We start from the raw sequence: 20899 nt of genomic DNA, 5'->3' as shown, positions 1-20899 counted from the left end.
AGTTACAGGTTTCTCACCAACTAGGAATAAAGAAGACTAAATGTGAGCATGGTTAAACTACAATGCATCTTCACATTTGTCCAACACATTTACAAGAAAAACACCATTGGGAAACCTCACAGGACATAAGTGTTTTAACACCAAGAGAACTACTAAGGGGGTTTTTTCTTTCTTTTTTTTTTTTTTTTTTTTTTCTTTTTTTTTCTTTTTTTTTTTCTTTTTTTTTCTTAATTAAAAATCCAAACAGGATGGGTGGAAAGAATTTGGAAAGGGGCTGGAGCCACCGTGTTATTAACTATTATTATTAATTTTCAATACAAAAATGAATGAGCTGGAATAGACCCGATTGTCATACTCTGTGGAACCTTGCAAAAAAAGTGAAGAAATGTTGAAAGGTTTAGTTGGAGCAGCTGGCTGATGTCAAAGCCGCCAGGATGCTAATTAACTGCAGGCTGTGTCCCTTATTTCTGTATTTAAAAGGAAAAAAAAAAAAGCCTTTTGTATTATGGCATTTTTTTTCTTTGTTGCTGTAGTCCTACATCCCACTGCAAATCATCTTTCATTTTTCATTCTGTTGACCTGGATATTATTTTATTTCTTTTAGAAACAGGAAAAAAATGAACATCTGTGTCTCCTTCCAATCTGCTGCACATCTGCGCGTTTTGATGCGGGTCTTCAAAGTTCAGTCAGTAACCCACGGACGCCATTCATCTTCTTGTTAAAATGTCTACTGCTGTATCCAATGCTCATGCCCTTGAGGGTTATTTTTTTCTCTCTCTCTCTTTTTTTATTTAATTTCCATTATTGTTATAAAGAACATTGTGACTTTAATATTAGCATTTTGCTTTCAACAGCATTAGCAATCTCTTGGTTTGCTGTTTGGTAAAGCATCTGTTAATGAGGTCATCTAGTTTAAAATCCCAGCTACTGGAAAATAACAGGGAGGAGGTCAAATCTATCATTTTGTGTATATTCTCTGCTCTCTTTTCAGTTTTCTAAAGAAAAGATATCTTTGTTATCCACAATAAGTCATTATGACCCGTTACTGGCCTTATGTATTTTCTACCACCTCAAGATACAGTAAGTTCTTATTGAAGTATCGAAATATGACAGTTCAGTTAAAATCTTTGCGCATCTGAGGATGAGGAATTGGTTTAATTTTCTGTTGTGTTTTTGTTTCCGGAGTTTCAAGTTCAGTTTTAACGAGGAGTCGCCTCTATGGTGGACGGGGTTCCCGGGGTGGTGGACCGAGGAGTAGCTGCTGGTGGAGTGTCAATGGGGCTCCCGGCCCCGCTGCTGGGTGTCACAGAGGAGCTCACTGCTGGTGTCTCTCCTTGCTGCTGGGCTTGGAGGGTCTGTCCACAGATGTGATGGTGCTTCTCCCAGTCCTTATGCTGGCAAAATGAGCCGCAGTATCTTGCTGTGTTGCAACCACTGCAGGTTTCACTAGCTTTCCGGCCACAGTTCCAGCAACTCTAGAAGCAATAGAGGGAGAAATATGGGAGAAATTAGATAGTGTCCTAAATTTTATACTGAAAATGGCTGGCAGGGAACTGCTAGTCAACCCTCTGCCTAAGAACAGCTAAGGCATCAGTAGGTGCTACAACTTGGGTGTTTAAACCTGTTCTACAGCAGCTCCGGTCACCTGAGGGACCTGGCCCTCAGAAACTGGGCAAGAACAGAAGCAGTTATTTGCCAGTACCAATGATGCAAACTCCAAGTATGCCCTCACCACATCCAGCCACCAGCAGCAGCATATTGACTAATAGAAAATTTCAGTAAAACTTCAACTAGCTCCTCTCACAGATTTATTAAAACAAATAATCAAACATGCACACAAAAGCTCTGTTCTTCCAGAAGTGGTGAGGGAATAATGCAAGACAAGAAAGGGGAAAAAAGACGTAACACACATGCAAAACTTCCTTCCCTAGGAAAACTTCATTTTCAATTGTCTGAGTAATGCCATTTGACTCAGTGGCACTTCTGGCAGTGAACAGTTAAGCTAGAGCCTAAATCTTCAGCAGGATGGGGAAGCCACTGCAGAATATGTGTGCTTATTCACTTTAACACACTCCATAGCTCTGCCAGCTGGATGCTGGAACATAGCCAATCCTTAAGTGATATTCCTCAACTACTTTGAAAACTAATTCCCAATTTCAGAATCAAACAAAGACCTAAATCCAAAACAGTATTTTAAGGAAATTAGACATTTAATTGGAATCAAGTGGCTTCTTTAGAAAATATCCCTATGTTAGTTCCATATTCCCCCTTTTTGCTGTTTTTTGTTGTTTTGGATGGTTGATTGGTTGTTTTCTTTCCATAGGCATGTACTGGCAGATGGGGGAAGAGTAACTGCCCAGTGCTCAATTGTTCTTTGAGATTGAAATCAAAGGTACATGGCATTCTCAATTCATGCTGATTAAGCACACAGACTAAACCAGGTAATTACAGATACATGTGTTGGGGACTTTTTTTTTTAAATTCATAAAATTGTTCCCATCTTTAAAAACACTTAAAAAAAAAGGTGGAATTACCAACACACAGAAACAGATGTCTCTGGTAGTTGAATGTCAGGAATTCAGACTCCTTGTCTGGTATCAGCTGGTTTTGATTCAGTGTTCATTGTTTTGGGTTCTTTTTGCTCATACTCTGTCCAGTGCTGGAGAGGTAAATCCACCTTTGGAAATGGATAGCTGTACTATTCTTAAACACCTTTTCTTTAAAAGATCTTTTATCTCCACGATGAAAAATAACTATAAGTGATTTAGACCACTGTACACAAACATATTTACGCATACACCAAAATGACCTCACAAGTGTATTAGCATTTCAAAGAGATATGATGACTCATCCTGCTACCAGAAAGATAAACAAAGTGTGATGTACGTGGATTCTCCTTCTTTTGGTATTCTAGTATTTCTTTACAGTTGCATCACACTAATGAAAGTTTCACTTTGACAGCTTGATGCTTGTACTGTGATCAGGAAACACGGTGTAATTCTGTTCCAGTCGTGCTTGCACAGAGTTTCCACCTACTGCCATGCCTGCTGACCTCCTAGCTATTTGCTTCCAACTGAACTGCCAGCCCTGGGTTTGGTGCTTATTTCCCTTTATCCCCTCACCTGAAACCAAATTCAGAAGCACAAAACCTCCCCATGTAGACTTTTCCGAAAAGACACTTTTCCCCACGTGGAATACTGCTGAAGTCAGCCAGTAACTGCCCAGGTGCAGGAATTACTCCCTTGTGCAGATCTGTTAGCAACATTGAAGTGCATGGTTTAACTGTGTGGTCGTTATTATGAGGATGTCAAACGTGACCTGTTCAAATATCTTTAGTTAATATAGGTCAGTTTCTGAGGAACCTTCATTTTGCTTCCCTTTTTGAGGAAAGCCTATCTCACACACAGAACTGTCTCCAGATGTGACTAGAGTCACCATACAGTATTTCAGTATCTTACCACAAGACCTGTACTGACATCAGAAAACAGTAATTTAATTTTAACACTATGGGTTCAATGTTCTCATTAAAAGAAACATCAATGAACTATCAGCCTGTTTGGAACATGGAAAGTGATACATAGGTGCAAGATTTTAATGAAGTGGCAAAGCACTAAGCTGGCTCCTTACATGATTCCTTAATGCGTCCTACATTGTTTGGTACGTGATTTTGTCCATTGGACATATTATTTCTAATTAAACAGGTCATTACAGCTTTAGCGTAATTGTGGGAATAAAAGCACATAAAATACAAGAATTTCAAAATAAATTTTACAGCTTACACTTATTCAACAAATTATTGCATTTAAAAATTACTACAGTGCAAATCAGCATGCAGAAGCACACATCATGGGGAGCTTGCACTGTGATAGTAGCTGGATTTGACGTGCAGAACCCTCTGTCCTACACAGCCCTCACCATTGTGACCATTCATTATGCTCCTTCCTGTGTGTGAGTAGTGGAAAACAGCAGTAAAGATCAGGTTTGGGCACTGCAACCTTTGGGCACAGATGCTTTCTGTTCACACTACTGGCTGATAGTTCCAAATTCTACCAAAGAAAATCTGGGCTCAAGACGCCATCTAGTAGCCTGGGCTGTGCTTCATATGCCCCTGCTGCTCAGGTATTTCAAACTGATCCAGCTACAGCAGACAGAGCTTGAGCTCACTATGGACTCAACATACTCAAGGTATTTTCCCTCCTGGTATGCTGTAGCAGGTATCAGCAAAATAGATCTGAAATCCTTGCTGAACTGTGTAGACAGCATCTTGGACAACAGGTGACCACAACATCACGAGGTGGCAATCTTCACAGAAGGGCATATAACCGCAACTGTGGACATTATTTACACATTATTTAAGACTCTCTATCTCCTAGTATCGGCAAGATGCAGCCTGGAGCACTGTCCAGGTTGGGATGATGCACTTCAAATACTGCAAACCAAGTAAGACTAGTAAGGCTTGGAAAGGACCTGGAAAATGGAAGCCAGAATAATCAGAAGTCAGACGAACACAGATTGAATGAACTCAGATTGTTAAACCTACGGTGAGATGGTAGCCTGAGAGCGGACAGTAGCACCCAAACATCACTGCAGTGAATGTCTAAATCCATGTATACACAGATGAGCAGAAGCAATGGGATCAAACATCTGTTAAGGACAGGCACAAATTGCCTAGAGGTGCTGAAGAATCTCCATCAGTAAAGTACAGATAAAGCAGGTATCTTAGAGGAATGATTCAGCTGGAGTTGATCATGGACTGGGAAAGGGAGTAGCTGATCTCTCAAAGACTCTGCTGGTCTATATCTCCATCTTTAGGTAGTGACCTACTATACTGCACATCCAGCTCGTGCTCTGTAGAGTTCTATATAGAGATGTAGCTAAAACTACAAGGAGGACTGGACTGCAGCTCAACTCTACACTGATTTGCCTGTGAATCAGTGGGGTTATACAAAAGGCCAGATTCTCAGACTACATAATTCAATTTAACTTCTCTACCTTGAAAATGGATTAATTCAATGAAATTGGGCTAAATTACACCAGATGGGAATCTCACTCCAAATTTATGCCACCGATTATATTTCATCCTTCTCTTTCAACTGACAAGGAACATCAGTCTTAGGTCAGAGCCTTATCTTAGGTCAAACTCTTAATTCTCATGCACTTAAGCTTCCATCTTCAAACAACAGTACTCAGAAACTTCTGTTTGCGATCATGAACATTTTTAAAAACAAATGGTTTCCATTTCTGTGGTCTCCAGTACCAGAACACACACTTGTCAATAATTTTGCCCATCCAGTTGCTTTCATCTCTGAAATAGTCAACCACAATTGAGTATTTGCTTTCCTCTGACACCTCCAACTGAGACTTAGTATAGAGCTTGCTTAAGTAAGACAAAAAACCCCTCTTGCTCTGTCATCTTTGAGAAATTCTGGATTTCCCCAGTTTACCATGAAAGGAAGCATGACTGGGTAGGAAGAACACAGATTTTTCCCGTTTCTGCAATGCTCACGGCATTTAAAACTCTACCGCTGCAAACCACAAGAAAAGGAACATCTAGAAATCACTGAAACCACAGTGGCGTAAATAAGGACTGTATAAGCTGCTGAATAGCAGTAAAAAACTCAGCAAAGTTGTTTATGAGAATTTTATCAAAGACTCATTAGAAAGGGAAACACATTGGTACTTCAGAAATTCCCACGCTATGTCAAAATGACATTTGAACCTTTAGATGTTTCTAGTAAAGTTACACCTATCACTGAACACTCTAGCCTTGCCCCAGCCACTGTTTATTGTGTGAAATACATCAATGTTCATTTAAGTCAGCAGAGAGTAGCTAAATCCTGAAAACAGAAGTACAGAGCAGCATACGGAAGAGACATGCAAGCTGGCTCGCCAGGCTTAGCTTAGCAATCTGGGGCAGTGACAATGTTCACATCACATCTGGACTGATCCTGCCCAGAGCACATGGCTCTGGTGCCTCTGCACCACCCACCACTGCAGGGGATGATGTGCTACTTTCCAAGAGACGCTCAACAAAAAAAATTAAACATTAGCTGACACAGCTATTAGATTTAATACCAGCCTAAAAACTACGCTTGCCTGAATCACACCATCTGATGCTCAGAGTCAGCTTTGCTGGCACAGTCCTAGTCTCAGTGGATTGGTCATCAGAGATTGAAACCAGCTGTCTTCAAAATGTCAGGTAAGTGTGATATTCACATACAACATGAACTGCTGCAATATAAACAAGCCCTAACATTACACATCTCCTAAAAGCAGTGTTGGACCAGTTACATACTTGTTTTATCTGAGCAGATGTCAGCATCTGCTTTAAGTAGAAAGAACTGAAACATTTGTGTTCCTTCCCTGCCCCCAGCCCCCATTCTACTCAAAAGTGAGGAAGAACACTGAGTGTCAGATTTTTCAGTGGCATTTTATACCACAGCAGAAAGACAGATGTTTTGAGGATCCCACCCCCTCTTACAATCTGGGCAGCCAGTCTCTTTGCTAAGCTGTTCACCCTCACTATTAAAATTGATTTGCACAACAGTATATTGCAGCCAAAGCAAGCACTGCAGTCGTTAAAGAGTAGGCTGCTCACACATGTTTCTGTACTTAGCCAAGTCAACTACTGATGAATTGGTCATCTTTTCTAAAGCAACTGTAAGGAATCGGTAAAGAAATAATTGTGATTCAGGAGCAGCCATGCTGACAGGTAGGACTTTTCCTGATCCTTTTGCTTTCCAACAGCAGTGTGCCCTATTAGCTGGTCCTTAACTAATTTCAATAACAGAAAATCATGAACACATCCTGGTCATTTGCAAGGCCTTATGTGAAGAAACTATGGAAATCTTTGGAAAGTAAATGCACAGACACTGGATCAGGGGCACTGCCAGTTAAATTGTGCTGAACAACTCAAACATAAGTAAAGAGCAATAGTTCAACAAGAGATCAGGTCAGAGTTAGAAATTCTAACTATACTATGTAATGTGGTGATTCTCAAAATATTGCAGACCACTTCTTAAAAGTCAAGATACTTCCAAATATCACACCTCTCCTATGAGTCTTCTTACTGTCCTGTGCTCCCATAATTTTGGTCTGGTCAGCTTAACATGCCCAACCTCACTTTTTTCTTGCAGACAATCTTGCACTCGGGATGCTACTTTTTCTGGGTTAAAAACAAAGCAAAACGGAACACCAACAAACCCCAAACAAAACCAGAAAAAATGCACAAAAACAACAATATCAACAAAGAATATCAAAAGCCCAATCTACTTCAACAACATCAACAAAGAATATCAAAAGCCCAATCTACTTCTCTTTGTGAGACCTCTAAAAGGTCTCACAAGAGGATGAGGAGACTGCATATTATCCTAAAATTACAAAAATTACAAAAATTCTGAGTGCTAGTTAATCCTTGGTACTAGGTATTGCTTTGAGCTCTGGAGCAGACCGCAATAAAAATCATGACACAAAGTTCTCACACCAGAACAGCTTCAAGAAGCCTCAGCTAGGTCCAGGCTGCATTTTACTGAATAAAAAATGAAGAGCTGTAAGGGAGAAACCTTGCCAATAGACAGGGAGTGGCCATATCAGATGAAAATTATATCTGATACATTAGAAACCCAGTGCCAAATTCTCATATCCATTCATAGCTTCAACAGCCAAAGGAACAAATGACACCCATGGGAGAAATATTCTCTGTCAGGAACTGCATGGAGGTTATACAGCAGCCTACACTTAGTTCTCTTGCAGGCCTTGGTGTAATGTCCCACCAAGGATAAGAAATGAGGAGGGATGCTCAGCCTTGCCCCTCTAGACCTGTAAGACTGCAGAAGCTGCATTTCAACAGTCTCATATTTGAAACTGGAAATATTTTAGTCCTAGAAATTTTACTCCCGTGCCTTAAGTACACAGGCATTTGTGTTGCTGGAAGTGTTCTGCTGAAAGCTGAAAACAGAGAGAGGTTTATGGAGACTTATAACCCAGACAAATGAGGAGGGACATCCATGGAGAGATCTGATAGAGAACGAACACCAAAACAAATATGGAGTTTTACTACCCAAACCCAAAAAAACACAAGGTCTCATCACCATAGAAACACTTTTCAAATACTGGTAAAATAATATCTTGTCCTCAAAGATGAAGGAAAAGTCCAGTTCATTCTTACAGGAGTCATCCGTGGGAAAAAAAAGACAGCTTGGGTTAACAAGTAATCGAGAGAAGCATCACCCTAACTCTCTGGAATTTGTCATAATTAGAAACTAAAGAGGAACTACTTATATACAGACATATCTAACTCTCGAACAAGTATTGCCATCATCTCCCTTCATAGTTAATTAAGCACCTGTAAAGACAAACTGAGCAAACCTGAGCTTTCTCTGACAGTTTACTAAAACTCGCACTTTTCACCTCAAAACAACAAGCCACTCCTGTACCACACAGGGGTGAAAGCTGCAGGACCAGGACATCAGACTTTATTTCTAGGACCAGGAGGCTGGTGACCTCCCTGAGGACACACAGCCCTGAAAACATCTATAACCTTATGAGACACATTTCATTACAACGCAATTAAAAGGATTGTTTGCCTAAAGTCCCATTCCCAAGAGGTGAAAAACCTCATAATCAATTCTGCTGGAGAAGAAGTAAAGATGCCTGTTGTTATACAGCTTTTTCCAGAGTTTTGAGTGCTCAGGAGTTAATTACAGTGCACAAACTCTCTATGCATTCCTCTGAATACACATTTGCTTGTGGAAAAATGGGCCGTGTGCATTGGCACATAAGTACTTCCTCTGTCCTGCTTACACTGTATCAGTTCACTAAACAGATTTAATTTGCTATTTCCTCCAAAGGCATTTATCTTTGGAATTTTGGTTTTAACAATAGGCATCTCTTGTATATACACACACATAAAATGACAGCTCTTTAATGATGCTATGTCAGAAAAATGCCCTTTCTGTGAACAGTGCAGCAAAAATGTCCTTGAGTATCTTAGATACAAAAGGCCAGTAAATTGAATTTATGTCTCATTTAATCTACAGCGCAACAGTTAGTACTTAAAGGGTACATACACTTCCCCTGGTCCCTTTCTTCCTGAGAAACTTTCAGATGCTGAAAATCAATTCCTTTTGTCTCCTTGTTATTCATCTGCTACACATTAAGGAGAAACTCTGGGCATTCAGTGATCCCACAATGGTCTTTCATCTCCAGAGAAGCCTGGTATGAATTAAAATCTTACGCTCCCTCAAATTACAGATGCATACTGCAGCATGCCACTGACTTATCTGCTTATGACTTCTGCCAGTGTTCTCAGCGTGCTGCAGCCAGCTCATCTGCATCTTTCAACTGAAGTGACTCTTCTATAACACTGCCCCTCCAGTCCACAGAAAGTGTTTATATATGAGTGTACACAAATATAAGTCCCCACACAACAGGTACCCCTATCTACTCTTTTTCCCAACTCCCTGCTGTTTAAAATTTACATTAAAAAGTGGGTTCACTACAGTCAAGATGTTACTATAAGAACAATAAATACTTCATGAAGGTAATGCTCTTTCACTTCAGTGGTCTTAAGAAGTGGAGATTATATACAATAACTTTAACTGACATAGTTTTTTGTCATGTCTGTTTTTAAGGGCAGTTTTAACTTAGGACTCTGTTTTTCTATAAGAGGATAAAATTTAATTGCTATTCTAGACTGATGCAGCACTGGTCAAACACACACTGCTTCTTCACTCCCAGTTTCCAGTCAGTCATGGTGTCAGATATCCTGTACCATAACAATTCAAGGTTTTCCACTCTCAGGTCAGAAAGTACATCAAGGCTTAGTATACGTATTCTTGTTTTACTCTTTGTTCTTTTGGTATATTTTTCCTCCTTCCAAATGCTGTGCACTCCTCGACTGTGAAATACTCCCTGCAGCCAAAGCAACACATTCAAAATAAGGAAACACTTCCAAATTTACATTCACATTCTGTCCTACTGGAACCATCACCTTTTGCTAATTGCTTCTACATCCAACACTTTCCCCAAACAAGATTTTAGCCACCTTGCTCTACAATCTCTTACATGTATAATTTCTTTGTTTAAATTAGATTCGTCAAATGTTTTCCACTGAGCAATATTATCTATCCAGTGTGGCAGTTTAAGGAGCTTTAAAATGAAGCTACTGAAAAGCCAAATTAGAAGAGCAACGTGCACTTTATATGTAACCCTGAACCGCAGTCAAAAGGTGAGAACACAGCTCAAGTTCATGAGCTATTTTGGGCTCAGATTACTACACAGCCAAGAAAATTTGGAACTCGGTATATGCCTGGAATACACGTCCAAAGCAACTGTGCAAAGAGTTAATAGCGGGCACTGACCTCCTGGGTCACACAAACATCCTATGCCAGAATAAACCTGATCAGATACACCTACGGTTTGCAGCCACAGGTGATGCTTGCCCAGCAAGGTCCTTACCTCACTTGAATCCTCCTGCTGATTGATAACAGCTAGTGCGTCCTCTGCAGCCTGGCGCTTGGCTTCGGCGACAGTGCGCTCCATCTTGGCTCTCTCTGAAGTGATCATGTCGTGAGCTTTCCGCTCCGCCTCCGACACTGCCTTCTGCAACTCGGCCATCGCCTGGCGCTTGACTTCATTGACAGCTTCCTCTGCAAAGGAGGGAAGAAATCCTCATTAGCACAGGGCTGATGTGGGAAATGCATCGCTACTACTATGCTGAGATTATTCACAATTATGACAGTCTTCTTCTGAGTAGAAGGACACAGAAGAATCTGGTTCCTCAAGAATCTTCAAGACCACTGAGGTGCTTTTCTACTTCCCCATCACCAAACTCTCTAACCCTTGTGATGATTCTTGCTATTTTGATTCACAGTCAGTATTTCTTTAGGTACGGTCATTTCAGATCTCTGGCACAATATAACTGCAATCTATTTGAACACTAAAAACTGGTTTTGCAGCACATATAAATAGGTTTGACAATAATTATTATTTAAGATATGATATTACAGACTTTTAAAAAAATTTATCTTTAAGCTCTGGAAATAAAGACAGGATTTACAATCTTTACCAATTTTTTTCCCCATATGTTAATAAACAAATACATGAAGTCAAAAAAAAACCCAAGAGTTTACAAAAAAATTTTAAATCACTGGTCTAATCTCTCTCCTGGACATGCAGTTTTATGAGACAAAATTAAAATTTGTTTATTAACATTCATTTGACCTCTTGATCTCTCCTTCAAATCCATATTTATACTTGAAGACTCAACTTCCTGGCTCCACTGAGCTCTGGAGCACACCCTGGCCAGCAAGGCTTCGGCACACAATTAACACTGAGCAGGGGCACGCTGCTTCATTAAACCAAAACCTTCATGTTTCTTGTAAAACAAGTAATGCAGTTTGAGCCCTTTCTTTGGTATATACTAGTGTCATATCTTTTATTCCAGAAAACATGGATTGTCTCAAATTGGTTATTTGAGTTTTGATGTAAGAAGAGTGCAAAGATTTTACTAATGAACAGTCTTTTAATTGACAACTAAAACAAGTAATTTCTTTTTTTTTTTAATTAGCTGCTCTAATTAACAAGGAAACCATCCTCCCCCTGAATTAGTTTATCTAATTTTCATCTTTATTCAAAGCAAAATGACAATGATTAATTGAAAATTTAATAAGCAGTAATTATTAACTTGGCAAACCTAGTACCAATTAACACTCTATTAAAACTAATTATGACATGTTTCATTCAAGTGTTTGCTCTTAATTGTTTCATGCACTTAGAAACCACCTTAATTAAATGTTCTGTTTAATTAAAAACATAGATTTCTATTAAAAATGTTTTACTGTAGATTAAAATCTAAGTATTACATCGGTGTTACGAGTTTGAATTTTAGTCCATGTATTTAGCCCACGTATTTGTGTGCACCCACATGCACACAGACCTAACCCTTACCTACAAGTACTCTGTCACTCTTGAGTTATGTCTGAAAGCTCTGCACTTCGTGTTTAAAAATAAGAACTACACGAAGTCTCCATTTTCAGTTATTAAGCAAATTACAATAAAGCCTTAACTTTAAGCCATGTACTGAACTAATTAAAATGAAAGAAGAGTTCCATTGAGGGTATGTGTGCGTGTTACATGTGTGCATGTCTGCAAGAGATGTTTCAACTGAAGTTATTAAGGGGGTGGGCAAGGATTTAGAGATAAAACTTATTCCTTTATTTTTATGAGGCTGAAAATATGCCCTTATATTACCCTACCATAAATGTTGTTTAGGGGAAAGCCTCAGGAGAGGAAAAAATCACACCCTTCAACCACACAGCCAAGGCTTAATTTACTTTGAATATTCAAGGTGAATTAAAATTCTATCTAAGTGGCAATACAGGACAATAATTTTTGCTTACGATCAAAGCTACAGCTAGTCTAATTGTATATGCAAATCAGGCAATTTATATTTAAATTATGCATTCCTATTCTAGTCCCATAGGCACACACTGATCAGCAAAGGGAATTGGTAGGACATTTGCAAGGTGCTTGAATATTTATTACCAACTGCAACCATTCACTGATCACGAAAAAAAGAAATATACACAGGCAAACATACAGATGCAATTTTATTACCATTTTCATAAAAATGAGGCAACTTAAATACAGGCATTTTGTGTCTATGAACTGCAGTTACTAACAAAGTGTATTTCTGTAAGAAAATCTGTATTCTTTCTGGTATTTGCTACAGACAGAAATTATCTTTGTATGGCATGATGCACTTTCATTACATCAGATAAATTCAGTTTTATGTTTAGGTGTTTTCAGTGGTTAGAAATGGCAGTTTCTTTATATTAGACAGAAGCAAAATATTCCAACATTTTCACAGGGACTTCTAATTTTAGTTTTTTCATCCTAGCTAAGCTACTTCTTTTCAGTCCCAATACAGAAATTGAAAATTAAATTCTATATTCTATATTGTATACATTTTTTTGCAAAGCTTCTGAGAGCGTGAAGATGCTGAAAGTGCTTATGAGGCCATATGCCTGACTGATACTTTTTAATTGGCTTAAACTATGGATTGGATTTTAGTATTTCCATTAACTTTGATGACAGAATTTGTGTTGTGCTATACTGAGTGTGAAAACAAATAATTAAAATACGTCGGAGGTTTTGGTGACAATGAATCATCATTATTTCAATATACTGTGAACTCACGAACACACAAAAAAAATAGACAAAATTTTGTATCACTGATTTTCTTCACAGTTTCTCAAATTAAATGTTTCCACTACCTACTGACATTTTATAGACATAGACCATATAGACATATACTATACTATAGGCTACACAGTTTAAGATAACAATAAGAACTGTCATATCTGTGCAGGAAAAGTTATGGGTGCCAGTGAAGGAGATTTTATTTGCCTTGACAATGCAGAGCTATGAAGACAAAAATGATACTGGCACTCTTCCTTTCTCTGCACTTCCAGAGAAAGGAAGAGTGATTAGATTCCAAGATCAGAAAACATAAATCTGGAAGTTTTTAAAAACCAAGTATCTAAGATGCATGTACCTGCATCCTCCACCTTCCCAACAACACTAAGCATTCTTGGCACAAACTCAGTCATTGCAGGAATGCAACTGAAATCTTCGAGTAGCAATAATTCATGAGAGAAGCTCCAGGAAGCAAACACCTTGTGTGGAATAGGCATTACTCAGCACAGTCTGAGGTCCTTGGCGCAGACTCAGGAGAAGTACTCGACTCATCCTTCACCCAATATGATGATTCACCAGCCAGCTCCTGGTCACCTCCCTCACATCATGGGCACACTTAGTCCACATGATGAGAAAAGAAAAGTGGTGGGCAGATACGCAGTCCTGTGTCACCACATTTTGCATCATCTCGCTCCTGACCCTGGCAAAGGCAGCCATCAGCACTTGGTGACAAGAGTTATCTCAGCATCATATCCCAAAATGCACCATCTCTTTCTCAGGACTAGTCTGTACAATGTGCAGGAGGCTTACTGTCTCTGTATGACAAAGTATGATGATTTCACACCTTCCTTGTAGCTCCAGAGCTTACAACTGGACTGCCATGGACAATGGGCCTGGCTAAGTGACAGGGGATGTCTGGAAGACAGGTTCTGCATGTTACAGAAGAAACTATGGCAGTAGCTCACTCTCTCTCCCAGAGAGGCCTGGGACCCTCTCTGTATTTAATAAAGACAAATAGGTATTTCCAGAGAGCAAGCCATCCAACCTAGGATCTGGCCAATCCTCATTACCTGCCTGTCTCCCTCATAACTACTGAGGAGCACCAAGAAGATGTCGTGGACTCCTCGTTTCCATATCCATAATTCAGTGAGGTGAATCAGGGTTCTGATGACTGCTTTCTACTGACATATGAAACTGAATTGGGCTCGCATGACTTTAACTCACAAGGTCCTGCAAAATATGTTCTTACTTCAACAATCACAAAAGCATGTCTCTAACTTGGTATATTTAAATAATTACACTGCAGTCTATCAATCTCCAAAAGTTTAAAGTGAATCCCTTTTCCACACACTTTTGAGATTGCTTATTAACTGTTTTTATGCCACATTCTTTCCATGCAATGGATTCAGCATCCCAAACAGACTTTCGTACTTGATTCAGCTGTCTGTACACTGGTCTTTACAGATATTTGACATACCGAGAGATCCACACTGAGCCAGCAGAAATGACCTCTGAGAGATTTGTAGCCTTCTTAACTGGCAGTTGCAGCCCAGCCAGGAAACTATGGAGCATCTCAAATGGCATTAGAGACCTATTCTCACAGAGCTGAATTGCACCTTTACTGCCTTGAAGTGATCACGAAATTGTGGGGACCTCCAACTTCAGTGCACCCTCCTGAAAATGCAGGCCCATGGTTTATGAAAGCAGTATGCTTTCTGATGTTTGACTACACTTGGTAGCAGATACAAGTATGCATCCTGCAAAGAGTCACACTTTTTTTTCTCCAGTTCACAGGCATGCTCAGTTGATTTAAACCCACATCAGCCTGAAAACAAGAAACTAGAAATAGGACAAAAGGAAAATCTTTGTTTCAAAGGAACTGATGACATAGATGTTCGCAGGATCACATGTCATAGCTCCTGTGCATTACCATTTGTGGATATATGTAATGTGAATGCACATCCAATTTTATAACTCAAGCCAAAAGCCTCAATAAACTTGTGCTAACTACGAAGAAACTTTTGTCTTTTTTTTGCATTGCACCCAGGAGACATAAATGACCTGATATGCCAAATGACATAAAATCCTAGATTTTGCAAGAGGAATGAAGGTTCTGAAATTCAACTCAACGATGCTCCTCTTACTGAGATTTCCTGGGACTGCATATTTCTTTTGTATTTTTTATTTAAGATGTTAACATAAATATGGCAAAACGAACATAAAAATACTTTTAGACACTGAGTTACAAAGGTTACACTTTTCTTAGACAAAAAAGAAAAATACGTACATTGCTATTTTTCACAGAAAAAGCAATAATTCTGAAAACATTACCATGATAAAAATGTAGACTTTACATGACAAACCTGCATGATGCACAAAACACAACTTTTTTTCTGATGCAACAATACGGCAGCATAACATTTTTACATGTATGCTCTGTATCTTGCTTAAAATACACTGAAAAGCAGCAAACATTTATAGGAGATTTGATCAGAAAGCATCAAAACTGCTGCTTATTTGCCATTTAGTCATTAACTGCTGCTCAGACAGGTGCTGTAGACTTCATGGTTATACAGGTGTTCAAAAGGAGGAGGGGTGTATGAGTACATATAGGAGCTCAACTACCTCATTGGAGTTCAAGAGCTGCCTCCTGGCCCCTCCGAAAACAAGGAAGCTCTGATGTCAGTGTCAAAAGAGCAAAGGTTTAGTTCCAGCACCACAGTGGCATCCCTGAGAGGAAACTCCAGTGCTCAGGCAGAGTTTTAAAGTGTTGAAGAAAACTTTGCGCAATGACGACTTATGCACAGCGTGCTTTCCAGGAATGGGCAGATGCTGTCAACGCCCCTGCAAACACCCAGAGCAGCTGCAGAGATGCTAAGTTGCTTACTTAATTGGAAACTTTGCAGGTTTATGAGCACAGGCTTCATTGGTGGTTGACAGGCACAAAATCTTTTTTAAATTACATATAGTTACAATGTATACTCTAAGTTTTTTCTCTAACAGGTGTGCTTAGGTTTTTTCACCTCCTTTGGGAATTCTTACCTTAACTAGGTAAGAACCTTGAAGCTTAAATAACAAAACAAACCCCCACACTTTTTTTTAAATTGCTAACAGACTGAAACTTTAACATATCAAGTTTCAGCCTGAAACCATTCGAAGTCCTGAAAACAGGGGTTCTTATTGGAAGTACTGATATTCCCCTAGCTATAGCAGCAGATGCTTGTATTATAAAATCATTTAATATCCCGATCAGTTCCAGTTTAAGATTATTAAACACAATTTCTTCCTGTTACTAGTAAGCCCTTTCCCCCTCCCCCATTCCTCACATCAGTACATTAACAACTGCATACAGCTGCCAGAAGACTAAGCTGGTGTTTTTAAACAGTTCTTACCAGCTTTCTTCCAGATCTCCTCTGGCACATATCCAGACGCAGGCCTGTGAAGGAATTCCCGATGAGATTCTGCAGGAGGAGAGGATGCAGAGGGAAAAAGAAAGAGAGTCATAAGCAATGCTTGCTTGTTGAGAACAAGGCTTAGAGAAATATGTTTTCCCTTTACTTATTGCTCAGACAAAAAAATCATGTAAGGTTTTTCTTTCCTCAAAACAAAACGGATGCCATGGCCACAGCTCATGAATGTCACACAGACCAGATCAATGTTTATAACTTGAATGTCTGATCTTAAGCCAAGCTAAGACTAGTTCACTTTATTTTTATTTTACAGTGTTTCGAGTCAACTCTATATGACAGTTTGCACACTTCTAAGGCAGGCTTTGCAAGAAGAACTGAGGGAGTGACATGCTTTATCCTTTGTCATTATACTTATGAAAAGGAAGAAGAAAGAGGGCAACAGTGCGGGTTGGGCACTTCTGCTCTGTGCAAACAGAATGGCTACTGATGAGTGCAGATAAAAGCCAAGATGTCATTCCAATGATCAAATAAGCTCTCCACAGAAAAAGAGAGGGGTGTTTCTTTATGTTCAGAGCTATGCTTTCCTATATCTGAGCCCATGGTGGCGACTATAGCTGCAAGAGTTTGAAAAACAGAACCTTTAACTCTAGGTTAAGCCCTAAATACATGTGCTGCCAAACAACCTCACTAGAGCTGAAGCTCATAACTCACCCATACATTTCAGTCATATTTTGACAGCTCTTTCCCCTTCTCCTCTTTTTTCTTTCTTTTTTTTTTTTTTTTTTTAAGAGGGTTTAACCTCTGGGCCTGGGCCTAAGAGCTCTGAAATCAGCTAGATCCCTTCCACACAGACTTCAAAGACATAAGATCACACAATACAGAAAGAAAACTCACTTTGGCCTGAAATTTAGCATACACATCATCAGCAGATGAAAAGGTGCTCTTTTAAAATCTTAAAAACTGATTAACTTTTTTCAAAGTAATTGAGAAGAAAACTTAAAAAAAAAAAACAAAACAACCCAAACACATAAAACTAAGTTCACGGCCATTGATAACTATTGCCTGTGTCACTGCATGCAATTGTGTAAATAAAATAACTCAATTTGGTATATTAGAGATAGGTTTGAATATTTTCAGAGATGCTGCTAGAAATCAAATAACGTATCTGAGCTTGAAATACAACAAAAGTACACACACTGTTCTTTGAATACTATTTTTTACCAAATATATTCACTTTTGTACCTTAGTTATTATTCGCTAACTTGGTTAAAAAGTCATATTTTTAAGAAAAAGGCTCAATCATCAGGTTTTGTAAATAATTTTTTACACTACTGTATGTATGCATGCAGTACTTAAATGCATTTAAAAGATGACACTTAATATTGCAGACAGATAACAAAAGTGGGAATGACGGGCTGTTTCAACTACACAGAGAGCAGGGAATCCCAACCCCTGCACGCTGTTTCACAGATGCAGTTTCTATCAGAGAATCTGCAGACACCAACGGAGCTGACTGAATCCTCGCATCTGACCGGCAGCTGAGTGGATTTCCCCAGCTTTTCTGTTGCTAAAGTATGGGACAACAATAAAATTGATTTTTGTAGGCAGAATTTCACACCTCTCAAGCATAAAATGATGTATGTGTGTGTGTATATGTGCAGATTTTCCAAAACAATTCTTTATATTAGTTTAATCAACTTGATAGAAGACTTCAGATCTGATACCAAAAATGGGAAAATTCTCAGTATTACTTGGCTTATATGATTCTGGAGATGACAAATATTCTTGTGTACACTTGTCTCATCCCTTAAAGGCTTTCAGACTTATGGGTACAGTGCCAGTGCTGTTAGGGGAACAGACGAAGGAGCAGAAAACATTGCTTGAAAGCACAGAAATACTAAAGGCAGAAAAATTAAACCACTCTTATTGGCTCTTCATGCAACACCTGCAGGAAAAGACCCAACCAGGCTCCAAAGGTGGCAGAGGTTTGCAGAGGGATCTGGATAGACTGGAGAGTTGGGCTGACTCCAACAGGATTAAGTTCAACAAGGCCAAGTGTTGGGTCCTGCACTTTGGCCACACAACAACCCTGCAGCGCCACAGGCTGGTGGGGACAGAGTGGCTGGAGCAGCCAGGTGGAAAGGGACCTGGGGTGCTGATCGACGAAGCTGAACACAGAGCCAAAGAGTGTAGCCCAGGTGGCCAAGACAACAATGCATCCTGGCCTGCATCAAGAATAGTGGTCAGCAGGAGCAGGGAAGTGATCCTTTCCTGTACTTCTGCGCTGGTGAGGCCGCATTCCTGAGTATTGTGTTCAGTTCTGGTCCTCTGTCTGTAAGGATATTGAGGTGCTGGAGCAGAACTAGAGAAGACAACCAGGCTGGTGAAGGGACTTGAGCACAAATCCTAAGTGAGGAGAGGCTGAGGGAGCTGGGTTATTTAGTCTGGAGAAGAAGGCTAGAGGTGACCCTATCACTTTCTTTCAACTACCTGAAGGGAAGCATAGCCAGGTGGGGTTGGTCTTTCTCCTGGGCAACCAACAATAGATTAGGGCAGTATTATAATGTGCTCTGCCAGGGGAAGTTTAGGTTAGATGTTAGGAAGAAATTTTTTGCTACAGGGTGATCAGTATTGAATGGCCTGCCCAGAGAGGTGGTGGATTCACCATCCCTGAGGTTTTAAAAAGAGATTGACATGGTCCTTAAAGCTATGATATAGTAATTAGAGTTGACTGTGCTGGACTGATGATCTGGGGTCTTTCCAACCTGTTCTTGCCCTATGATTCTATGAAAACAAGGGGTTGATTGCATTCACGTCTTGCACTTTGTGTTGACTTTTCTCATCTGCTATTTAAGGTACCATCCACTGCAAGGGGATCATAACCTTGATTTAAGCCTGTGGTACTTAGTATTTAAAAAAAAAAAAAAAAAAAAAGAGAGAGAGAGATGTGGAACTGATTTTTTGGTACACATGACTTTCTAAAAATGGAATTCAATGACATAAATGACCAGATTGCCAGCTAATTGTTAGAATTTCCAAAACATAAACATCAATCAAGCTCTTATTCCAACCACAAATTATTTACATGAGGAATGAGATCCTCTGCAAGAAGAATTAAATCAAGAGCTTGTGAGAGACTTTCCCATAGTTTGGAATGGTGCACAAAAAAAAAGACAAGAAGCACTTATGAAGATAATAAAACTCGTATTCTCTCAGCAAGAAAAATGTTATTAACATGGCTATTGTTTAGGCAGTGACAACGAGTCCATGAAAACAATCTTCTTCCTGAGGCTAAACTACAGTACACCAGAGTATACTGTATACCAGAGTATACAAGTCTTATACTATTAGTATTTTTAAGGTAAGGTGTTCTTCAGCTTAAGAATCACAGAACTTGCTCATGAAAACTACAGCAAAAAAGATCTTAACTTGGATATCTAGAAAACTCAAACCGGGAGTAACATAACTGAGCAAAGTCCCTAAAATACTAAATGTAAAAGCAACTGCAAAAACCATAATGAGGAAAACATATTAACTGACTGACTGCAGCACCTAGAAGTCAAAGTAAATGCTGCCTGGGAAGAACAGAATGAAATGTGACAAAATTAGGAATAACCTGAAGTTATGTGGCAGCTCATGTAGGAAAGGATAACAGAAAATGCTTTACATGTCAGACATAATAACAATGGTTTTTTAATGGTGAAAATGCAACAATGTTATTATGCAGACCAACTGGATGTACTATACTGAATTTACTTGAAATTTGATGGCAAGGCACAATTTGAAAGTGTGTGTTGATAATTAGTCCAGTTCCAATTGAACCAGATGAAAAAGCTCAAGAAGGGAAAGAAAAAGCACATATACATGAGAGTAATCAGTAATTGTCTGGGAAGTCCTTAAATTAAATAAAATAAGTGAGATTTTTGATACAAGAAATGGTTTTGACATTTTCTATTTTAATATGAAATAAACTTGTGAAATAGTAAAAAAGTTGTTGGACTGGTATAGAACAATATAAATGAGGAAAACACACAAAAATTGGCCTTGGTTTCAGCTCTCACATTCTATTAATCATTTTTGGTGGTTTCAAGATAAAGAGAACAGGTGCTGAAAGTACTGAGAGACCTGGAGGGATATGCAGACCTGGAGGGAGTCGTAAGAGTAGTCTGGGAAGTGAAACTGAGATGAAAAGCTAGCTCAAAATAAAGGATATGAACTTATAAGGCACAAACCCAAGAATCACAGAGCAGAAAGACTTAGAAGGAAAAGATGTGTTCAAAACTTTCAAA

At 39.2% G+C, this 20899-nt stretch overlaps 1 protein-coding gene across 4 annotated transcripts in view; it reads right to left on the bottom strand.

Moving 5' to 3' along the window:
* Positions 1–20899, bottom strand: part of RUNX1T1 (RUNX1 partner transcriptional co-repressor 1) — a 113471-nt gene that overhangs the window by 2613 nt on the left and 89959 nt on the right. For all 4 annotated transcript variants that reach the window (XM_050310979.1, XM_050310981.1, XM_050310992.1 and 1 more), the window contains 3 exons: positions 16593–16661; positions 10459–10649; positions 1–1475 (listed from right to left, as the gene is read on the bottom strand). The exon at positions 1–1475 is cut by the window's left edge and continues 2613 nt beyond it. In XM_050310979.1, the coding sequence (XP_050166936.1) occupies positions 1200–1475; positions 10459–10649; positions 16593–16661 (536 nt within the window). In that variant the 3' untranslated portion in view covers positions 1–1199. The remainder of the gene's footprint in view (positions 1476–10458; positions 10650–16592; positions 16662–20899) is intronic.

Source organism: Myiozetetes cayanensis, unplaced genomic scaffold (genome assembly GCF_022539395.1).
Source record: "Myiozetetes cayanensis isolate MyiCay16 unplaced genomic scaffold, myiCay2020 scf1, whole genome shotgun sequence".
NCBI lineage: Eukaryota > Metazoa > Chordata > Aves > Passeriformes > Tyrannidae > Myiozetetes > Myiozetetes cayanensis.
The sequence above is the reverse complement of the archived record's forward strand: the minus strand, read 5'-3'. Positions and strand labels throughout refer to the sequence as shown.